Genomic DNA, 10537 nt, shown 5'->3' with positions numbered 1-10537 from the left:
CCCATCTCTTTCAGAATTTTCCACAGTTTATTGTGATCCACACAGTCAAAGGCTTTGGCAATGTCAATAAAGCAGAAATAGATGTTTTTCTGGAACTCTCTTGCTTTTTCCATGATCCAGTGGATGTTGGCAATTTGATCTCTGGTTCCTCTGCCTTTTCTAAAACCAGCTTGAACATCAGGAAGTTCACGGTTCACATATTGCTGAAGCCTGGCTTGGAGAATTTTGAGCATTACTTTACTAGCCTGTGAGATGAGTGCAATTGTGCGGTAGTTTGAGCATTCTTTGGCATTGGAATGAAAACTGACCTTTTCCAGTCCTGTGGCCACTGCTGTGTTTTCCAAATTTGCTGGCATATTGAGTGCAGCACTTTCACAGCATCATCTTTTAGGATTTGAAATAGCTCAACTGGAATTCCATCACCTCCACTAGCTTTGTTCGTAGTGATGCTTTCTAAGGCCCACTTGACTTCACATTCCAGGATGTCTGGCTCTAGGTCAGTGATCACACCATCGTGATTATCTGGGTCGTGAAGATCTTTTTTGTACAGTTCTTCTGTGTATTCTTGCCATCTCTTCTTAATATATTCTGCTTATGTTAGGTCCATACCATTTCTGTCCTTTATCGAGTTCATCTTTGCATGAAATGTTCCTTTGGTATCTCTGATTTTCTTGAAGAGATCCCTAGTCTTTCCCATTCTGTTCAAAAAAACAATTCAGTATACTGGCTCACATGAATATGTGAGCATTGCTCATAATAGCAAAAAAATGAAAGCAAACTAAAGATCCAATAACCAGACTAAGTAAGATATGAGAAAATGGATTATATAACTGTTAAAAAAATGAGGAAGTCTTTTAGGTACCATTACAGAATAAAAGATATCCAAGTCTATATCTATGGACAAAATTTAAGATGCAGAAATTTGCATCATATGCTATAATTAGTATGCTACAATTAGTCTCTACATATGCTTAGACTAGCTCTGGAAAGACCTAAGAAACTGGCAACCTTGGTTGCTTTTATGAAAGTGAATGGGAGACCTGGGGGACAGGGAAGACTTCACTGTATAAACTCTAGAATTTTGAATGATATTACTGTGTAATCTTTTTAAATGACATTAAAAGATACCATTAATTTTTCATTCAGGACCATGGAGTCAAGATTTTAAAGTCATATGCTTCATTATTTTAAGATTTACCAGACAGCTGTGGTTTGGATTGACTATTCTAAATTTTTTAACTCTTACTTTTAACCATTGTTTTTCCTATATTTCAGCAGTGTGGTCTGTGGTATCTTGGTTCAGATCAGGAATCCATGTCCCCTTCAGTGAAAGCACTGTGCCTTCACCACTGGACTCCAGGGGAGCCCCTTAAAAACATTTTTAATCATTAGTTTAAAATTAATTACTTTTCATACTTAACATTTTGGTCAAGCTACTTGGTACTCAAGCTATCTGGTACTCAAGTAAGTGACTATGAATTATTTTTGGCTGTTCACTAGGCTACTACATCTCTGCTTTTCCATATCATTTCCAGAATCCCCAGGCTCTGCTGTTCACCACAAAATCAAGTGCTGCCCTCTGCTGGCTCCCATAATTGTGACAACCTGAAAATATCTCCAGTGATTTTAGACTGGGTCTGTTGTAATCTCTTTGGCCTACAGACTACAAAATGAACATTTTTGGAGGTCCACAATTCCCAAGCTCTACTTTTCTGAAAACTACTACTGCAAAAAAATATATAAATACTGCTGCTGCTGCTAAGTCGCTTCAGTTGCGTCTGTCTCTGTGCGACCCCATAGATGGCAGCTCACTACGTTTCCCCGTCCCTGGGATTCTCCAGGCAAGAACACTGGAGTGGGTTGCCATTTCCTTCTCCAATGCATGAAAGTGAAAAGTCAAAGTGAAGTCGCTCAGTCATGTCCGACTCTGTGCGACCCCATGGACTGCAGCCTACCAGGCTCCTCCGCCCATGGGATTTTCCAGGCAAGAGTACTGGAGTGGGGTGCCACTGCCTTCTCCGATATAAATACTACTCAAAGAAAAAAAAGGAAGTCCCACCAAGGGACTTCCTTGGTGGTCAGTGGTTAATAAGACTTCACACTTTCAATGCAGGGATCCTGGGTTTGATTTCTGGTCAAGGAACTAGATCCCACATGCCACATCCAAGACTTCTTGTTCAGTTGCTCAGTCGTGTCCAAGTCTTTGCTGGCCCATGGACTGCAGCACACCAGGCTTCCCTGTTCTTCACCATCTCCCAGAGTTTGCTCAAACTCATGTCCATTGAGTCAGTGATGCCATCCATCTCATCACGTTGTCCCCTCTTGCAACTAAGACCGGCTACAGCCAAGTAAAAAACATTAATATATTTGAAAAATATATACTCAAAGGTTCAGTATATTGCAAACTGTTAACATGCAGCTGTTTCCAATACTGGACTATCATCTGACTACAGTACCACTCTCCTCTCAGTACATTCATTCAACTGTAGCACCATCTCAGTTTTGAAGATCCCCCACCCTGACAGACTTAGTCAGACTTACAAATTCAGGTAGAATGTCCCACTTCCTCACCCAAGCTAGACTCATGAACCACAGCCTAGGGATCAATCACCCATCTTTAGGCCTCCCTCCCAAACACTACTACACAGTTCAGTTCAGTTGCTCAGTCATGTACGACTCTCTGAGATGACCCCATGGACCACAGCACACCAGCTCCTGTCCATCGCCAACTCCTGGAGCTTACTCAAACTCACGTTTGTGGAGTCGGTGATGCCATCCAACCATCTCATCCTCTTGTCATACCCTTCTCCTCCTGCCTTCAATCTTCCCAGCATCAGGGTCTTTTCTAAGGAGTCAGTTTTTTGCATCAGGTGGACAAAGTATTGGAATTTCAGCTTCAGCATCAGTCTTCCCAGTGAACATTCAGGACTCATTTCCTTGAGGACTGACTGGTTTGATCTCCTTGCAGTCCAAGGGACTCTTAATTAGTTTTCTTCAACACCAAAAAGCATCAATTCTTCGGTGCTTAGCTTTATGATCCAACTCTCACATCCATACATGATTACTGGAAAAACCATACCTTTGACTAGACAGACTTTTGTCAGTAATATCTCTTTTTAATATGCTGTCTAGTTTGGTCATAGCTTTTTCTCCAGGGAGCAAGCGTCTTAATTTCATGGCTGCAGTCACCATCTGCAGTGACTTTGGAGCCTGTGAAAATAAAGTCTTATCACTGTTCCCCTTGTTTCTCCATCTATCTGCCATGGAGTGATGGGACCAGATGCCATGATCTTTGTTTTTTTAATGTTGAGTTTTAAGCCAGCGTTTTCACTCTCCTCTTTCACTCTAATTAAGAGGCTCTTTAGTTCTTTGCTTTCTGCCATCAGGATGGTGTTATCTGCGTTATCTGAGTTTATTATTTCTCCTGGCAATCTTGATTCCAGCCTGGTATTTCACATGATGTACTCTACATGTAAGTCAAATAAGCAGGGTGACAACATACAGTTTTGACTCCTTTCCCACTTTGGAACCAGTCTGTTGTTTCATGTCCAGTTCTGTTGCTTCTTGACCTGCATAAAGATTTCTCAAGAGGCAAGTAAAGTGATCTGGTATTCCCATCTCTTAAAGAATCTTTAGGCTTCCCTCCCCACACCACCACACAGGCTCAACACAAATTCTCCCCCAACAGTACAGAAAGTGAAGGTGAAGTCGCTCAGTCGTGTCTGTCTCTTTGTGATCCTGTGGACTGTAGCCTACCAGGCTCATCTGTCCATGGATTCTCCAGGCAAGAATACTGGAGTGGGTTGCCATTTCCTTCTCCAGGGGATCTTCCCGACCCAGGGATCAATCCCAGGTCTCCCACGTTGGAGGCAGACGCTTTAACCTCTGAGCAACCAGGGAAGATCGAACAGTACAGAAGGCATCATTTAAAATTTACAATGTTGCTTTGACGCAGGTTGCAATTCATGACAAATTCTGGGAATCCTCCCCTCCTCCAGGTTGCCTACAGGCTGTCACTTTGTGTTGTGTCTCTCTGTGACCCCATGGACCACTGTCCACCAAGCTACTCTGTCCATAGGGTTATCCAGGTAACAATCCTGGAGTGGGCTGTGATTTCCTTCTCTAGGGGATCTTCCCAACCCAGGGATTGAACCCAAGTCTGTTGCATTAGCAGGTGGGTTCTTTACCACTAGCACCATTGGGAAACCAAGCTCTGGGTTAGGTAGGTAACCTTTAGTAAATCACACATACTAACTCATGTAACACGTAACATTTTTAGTTGGGACTTTTAATTGTGATTTTAGTCACAAGTAGACCCTACCTTGGAGAAGGAAATGGCAACCCACTCCAGTGTTCTTGCCTGGAGAATCCCAGGGATGGGGTCGCAGAGTCGGACACGACTGAAGCGACTTAGCAGCAGCAGCAGACCCTAGCTTGAAGATGTTAGGTCACAACAAACTACTGTCAGCCATCGTCCCCAACTACAAAATGAGTTAGTCTTGGCCTTTAATTCCTTTAACTCCAAATGTTTAACTATCCAACAAAATGATATTATTTGCACATGCCTGGTGTTACCATAAGCACTTTACGTGTTTTTCACTCATTTCTTATGATTCAAGATATTCTGAATATTCTCATTGAGGAGTCAGCTCAGATATTAGGTAATTTTGTAACTGAGCCATTATACATGGGCCAAATTAATCTAAAATCAACTCTTGGCAGTTAACTGCCTTGGACCTGGGTAACTAAAGTCCCAAAAGCCAAGTGATGTGGTTAAAGAAAAAAAAAACTCTTAGTACAAATTCTCAGTCAAGTACACCTCTTCAATAATATAAACGCTTGAAATATTGCAGTAAAAGTTGTATCACCACTTATAGAGGATGTCACTAACAGGTAGAGAAGTTGTCCTAAGTCCACTTTTGTTTATAAAATCTACCTTACATCTATGCGTAGCCACAGTATTCATAATAGGTAGTCTTTTTTGGCTAAATGTTGAATGACAATGCTGACCTAAATTTACATTATTTATGAATTATCTAGCCACTGAATTTCTTCCCTCAAAAATGGAATATAAGTACCACCTTCTTATTTAGAAATCAAGAGCCAAGGGTTGTCTTTCAAACTTTTATTTATGGGCACTGAACCATGATGGATTTTAGATCTTGTTGAATGCAGCCACATCCATAGACTGTACATACTCATCGAAAGCAGTGATCTGCTCCTCCAGCATGTCTGTCCCAACTTTGTCGTCTTCAACTACACACTGTATTTGAAGTTTTTTAATGCCATACCCAACCGGAACTAGTTTAGCTGAAAAGAAGATCGAAAAAAATCTTAGAATTGACACAGTTGGAAACTATGCAGATGCCAGTGTCAAAAAGAGAAGATTAAACTCACAAGAGCCCCAGACCAAGCCATCTGCTTGAATGCTTCTGACGCACTCCTCTAGTTTTGCCATATCGGTCTCATCATCCCAAGGTTTCACGTCTAATAAGATGGAAGACTTGGCGACAAGTGCTGGTTCTAAAAAAATTTAAAAAGTGTACAGGAAACAACATCGTTCAAACAATTCTTTTTACCCTACTCCAAGTCACTTAATAAATCTTAAATTTGTTTCTAAATGGATCATCTCCTTAGCCACACAGAAGTATAGAACACACACCTTGTGTTTGTCACACACATGCCCACTTTCTGTTGTGCTGAGAAAGAGGTGTTGAGTTGTGTGACAGTTTCTTTCCCACAGTGGAATGCCACAGCTGCTACCTTTAAGAACAGCTGCAGACCAGTAGCTGTGGAAGTTTTGAAGCTCTACTTCAACAAAATGGGGAGGAAAGGAAATTACTTTGAAGGTTAGCTTTTTAAAAAGATTATTCACATTATGAAATCTATTAAGTCAATTAGACACAAATTATAAAATGACCCACTTTTGGCTTTCTTTGACTCATACTGGGCAAGGCGTTCTTCTCTTAGCCTCTTGGCTTCTTCACTTTCCTGTAGAGAAAAAAATTTCATGTATTTCACAAAGTGGATTGTTCCTCAGTTTAAAGCTGGTGGGTTGTAACAAAGACTGGCTTTGTCAGAAAAAAGCAAATCCATCAAGAGCTCAGCCGAAAGATGGTGATTTGATTTTATTCATCATGTAGCCAGTCAGAATTTTTAAAAGGCAGGTAATTTTAAGTGAAGCCAGAGATAAAACCCAGGGATTTTGGCTACAGAGCCTGTGCTTAAGCACAGATACACACGTAAGTCAATTCATGCCATACCTCCTCATCATCAGATCCAAAGAGATCAATGTCATCATCATCTTTACTATCTGTAGCTCCACTTTCTGTGGTGTCTTCCACATTAGCAGGGCCATACTTGCCCAAAGCTTTCTTCACTCCTGGCAGGCTTGAAAAAAAAAAAATTAATCAAATATTACTAGGTCACCATGTCCCCTTTCACGTAACACTCGAGAGCTTGTTTTCATTAAAACTAAAGAATCTCTTTTATACTAAGAATTTACCCTTCAACCCTCCCTGGTAAATACTTTTATATATATGTTGAGCTTCTCACCCAACAATCATCAGTACCATGTGAAACATTTTATTCAATATGGACAATGATATACTTTCAGAATGATTATTTTTATTTGAGATTTCATTAAGTATGCTCAGTTCCATTCTTAGTGAACTGGAGTCTACCTCCTCAAACTTCCATTCTTGTTAGCAGTTTCCGAAGATTGAAGAAGGACCCGCTCATCCCAGAGGTGCACCGCCCCCCAAGTCAAGGTCAGGCACATTGGAAAGGCAGTGTGGGGAAAAGATGAATTGCTGTTTTTGATCAAGTAAAATTCGTATTTTGTGGCAAGACAAAATAAAAATTAAAAATAAAATCTTTCTTAGTCCATTTGAACCACCTGCCTCCCCTCTAGGCTGCATTGTATATGTGCATTAACCAACCCTCTTAAAGAAATATTTCTTCTTAATCTTGGGTCATGATGAACCTGCTTTGCACCTGTAGATCTAGATTATATAAACCATCATTAAATAATACATGAATCATTTACATTATTTACAGCCTTGTCTTACTTATGTGGAGGGAACAGTTGTCAGGTTTCAGAAGAGTTTTTCAGAGGTTATAATCTTCGGTGTGGCTTGAATAAAATTTTCTATTTCCTAGATTGACCAATTTTTTTCTTCAATATGGTCACGTTCTACCTGCTACGTGAAAAAATGGGAGGATTTCGGTCTCTTGGCCCTTCTCAAGTCATGGAGAAATTAGCTCACAATATCCCAACAAAACTAAAATATCCTGAACCCTAACTTGTCACGTGAAAACCCCGAGTTTAAGCTCTGAAAGTATTCTATTCCTCAAGCAAACACAAAGATAATTTTACCTGGCCTTTTCCTTCTCATAGGATTTGATGTGATTATACCAACGGAGGGCATGACACAAGTCGGCAGGTGGTGGGCCGGAGACGGCTTCAAACACTGCTACATCTGCTTGTGATGGCACATACCTGCCGATGATACAAACGTAATTACACACACTTTTATAAGGAGAGATACAAACACCAGCAAATGAATGACAAACACTACGAACTCGCCCTTTCGTCACCGGGGTACCTAAGGTGCTTTGTCTTTTGTAAGAAATAAGCTTCTTAGGATAAGGGATCATTTATTTGGTTCTCCGCGATACCCTGAGACATTCTTGCCACTCAGTAGACCTCTTCAGAAATTGCAATTGCTAACATGGAGCTACAGGCTTACATCTGTTAACGGAGCAAAGACGTGGAAAAACCTGGTGGAGTTAAGCATGCGGAAAAAGCACATTTTAACCCTTGTTCCCTCGCAACCCCCTCCCCAGGGAGAGCCCTGGGACCGGGTTTCCCTTCCTCTAGCCGCAGCCGAGGCGGCGCCACGTGGCCCCACCAACCCGGCCCTGCCCGACCCGGGCCAATGCGCTCACCCCTCTATGTAACTCTTGTCCGCCAAGTAGTCGTTGAGCACCTGGAGGCCAGCGGGGCTTTTCAAGTCTCCAAAACCCATGGCGACGGCTAATCTAGAACTGGGAGGCAGCGAAGAAAAAGAGGCGCGCAACCGGCCTGCGCCCAGCGCTAAGAGGAAAAAAAGGGCCGCCAAAGGCCGGAAATCCCTTATATAGAAACGGAGGCGTTTCTCTCCGAGGCCCTCGGCCGCAGGTTAAAGGTCAAAGTACGTTAAGATTCTTCAACGTAAAAAGCAAAGGCTCTAAATTAATGGCCCGCAATTTATCCATTGGCCTTTCTTTGCATTTGGAAATAAATTAATAAAATGGGTATTTCTTAAATTGCTACCTCAAGGTTTTCGAAGACTCTAGGACCCGCCCTCTGGGGGCGCCGGAGATGGCCGAAAACGCTCGGCCTCAACCGACAGGCCACTTCCGGCGGAACTGCGGGTCCGAGCCGGCCCCCGTCACCCCCAACCCCACCCCGGCCTCCTCCCGGGTGCTACGCCCTCCGCCCCGCCCTCTGTCAAGCCGACGGAAGTTGCCGAACTCTATCAGCCGGAAATTGTCGAACTGGGGTTTCTAGTCCCTCCCGGCTTTCCGTTCTTCCAGGCCCGGCTGGCGGAGATACCCGAGACCGCCATATTGAATAAGCAACCCGGCCTCTGAAGGGGTCGGTGTATTGCAGACAATTCTGCAGGGTAGCCTCCGCGGCTCCAGGGAGAAGGTGAGGTCGTGTTTGGGTGAGAAGGCTGAGGTGCCCCAGCCCCCGGCGTTTGTTTATTGACGAGACTGTTTCCTTTGTCTCAGCCCACTCATTCTCCTCTTGTCCTTGACTTTGCGCCGCGTTCCACCCCGCCTCCTCGGGAACCCCCGAGAGCCGGCAGGTGAGGACTGTTAGGCAAGATCTCTGGTCTGATGGAGCAGAGAGGAGGAGGAAACCTGGAGGCCCTGGGGAGCGCTGGTCCGAGTCACCTTTTGGGTGACCTTCCCTTTGCACGGGAATGCAAGACAGTCCCCTTCCTGGAGAGAACCTGTGTCAGTGACTCAGGCCTAAAGACTGAGCCTTTTCCCCCAAATTAACACATACCTGGTACTGGGCATCTTTGGCTGCTGTTGCCTTAGCAACTGTGCATGCCTTTTGTTTTGTTTTTTGGTTTTGTGCAAGGGCTGCATTGGGTAGCACTTCTTACCATTTTCACTGGTGGGGAAGAAAGGGACATTTAAACAGTTGGCCCAGAGGTTGCACTGCAAATGACAAAGCTACGTTGTTTAAATTTGGGGATCTAATGCATGCACATGTACTATAAAAGCGTGGGTCAGGTACAACTGTGCTCAGAAACAGAACTTGTGAGAGTATAGAAGCTGTAAAATGAAGTGTTTCTGATGAAGAAACATCAGGTTGGTTTTTTACTGAAAGTCTTTTTTTTTTCCCCCACTGAATTGTATGTGCATCTTTAAGCAGGGTGTTACAAGATTGCCAGAGCACCTACACTTTTTAATGCCAGGAAAGTGGAAGTGATGGCCAGATGGTAGAGATAGAACTCATTTAGCAAATAGTTATTGGACGTCTATTATAAACTAGAAGCGAGCCTGCAAGGAAGAATTAAATGGGTGACATGACTGGGGAGTAGTTAGGATAGTTTTAGTTAGACTGGTCTAAGAAAATCTCCCTGAGAAATGCCTTTTAAGGCAGAAATTTGAAGGATGAGGAGGGCCCAGAAAGATCTGAGGAAAGAGCATTTCAGTCTGAGGCCACAGCCCTTGGGAAGATGGGAGAGGCAATAGGAGCAGTGTGGAAGCCAGGAGACCTGTTAGGGGGCTGTTCTAATAATCCAAGCAAGAGATGATGGTGGCTTGGAATAGGATAGTACCTTGGAGGGAAAGAAGTGGATGGATGCAGGATACATGGTGAATGTGGAGTGGTATTATCTATCCCTGTACCAAAACGTGTTCAGTCTAGTTTTAGAAATGATTCATCATTAGCACTTCCCCATCTTATATTCGATTTTTTCTGTTCCTGCAAGGTAGCCAAAAAAGTGTAAAGCACTTATCAAAGTTTTGCAAATCTGTATTTCTTATGTTGGGGTTATGCAGTCTTCCATTTGTTGCAGGGTGTTCAATACAAATAGTCCTCATGGATTTTCTAGCTAAAGTAGGCACCAGTTTCATATTGTATTGGACATGAGCAAAATAGTAATTAAAATTTTTTACACTGTTGTATGAAATATTGATTGTTGATTTTGAATCTGTGCTGTTCTGATTCAGCAGTGCTTTGTCCATATAATCAAGTGAGTGGACCTAAAAGATCAAATAACTTTTCAGTGTTCGCTTATGTACACCTTTAATTGGTGTTAAGTTCTGTAACCTACTTTCATTTATTTCAGTAATTCAGCAAATCCTGTAGAGAGGGCTTCTCAGCTGCAGCACTTTAGGTAATTCTATTTTATGGGAAATTGTCCTGAGTATTGTAGGATCTTTAATTGCACCCTGACCTCTACCCGCTAGACGCCAATAGGTTTCCCCTCATCCTGACCACAACAATTTCTCTGGACCTTGCTAAATGTTC

The 10537-nt window shown here is 42.8% G+C and overlaps 2 protein-coding genes across 3 annotated transcripts in view; one reads left to right on the top strand and one right to left on the bottom strand.

Annotated features, from left to right (window-relative positions):
* Positions 1–5110: 5110 nt before the first annotated feature.
* EEF1B2 (eukaryotic translation elongation factor 1 beta 2) lies at positions 5111–8419 on the bottom strand. Its single transcript, XM_010861036.1, has 6 exons — positions 7951–8419; positions 7379–7501; positions 6264–6390; positions 5925–5991; positions 5398–5523; positions 5111–5310 (listed from the first exon to the last, which is right to left on the bottom strand). The coding sequence occupies exons 1-6, from the start codon at positions 8028–8030 to the stop codon at positions 5156–5158; spliced, it is 678 nt and encodes a 225-aa protein (XP_010859338.1). The 5' UTR covers positions 8031–8419; the 3' UTR covers positions 5111–5155.
* Positions 8420–8556: 137 nt separating this feature from the next.
* Positions 8557–10537, top strand: part of NDUFS1 (NADH dehydrogenase (ubiquinone) Fe-S protein 1, 75kDa (NADH-coenzyme Q reductase)) — a 30243-nt gene continuing 28262 nt past the window's right edge. The window contains exon 1 of one of the 2 annotated variants that reach the window (XM_010861035.1): positions 8557–8695. The gene's annotated coding sequence lies outside the window, so the exon portion shown is untranslated. The remainder of the gene's footprint in view (positions 8696–10537) is intronic. The other variant, XM_010861034.1, reaches the window with a different exon arrangement.

Source organism: Bison bison, unplaced genomic scaffold (genome assembly GCF_000754665.1).
Source record: "Bison bison bison isolate TAMUID 2011002044 unplaced genomic scaffold, Bison_UMD1.0 scf7180017864471, whole genome shotgun sequence".
NCBI classification, from domain to species: domain Eukaryota; kingdom Metazoa; phylum Chordata; class Mammalia; order Artiodactyla; family Bovidae; genus Bison; species Bison bison.
This window is presented reverse-complemented; position numbering and strand designations above follow the sequence as displayed.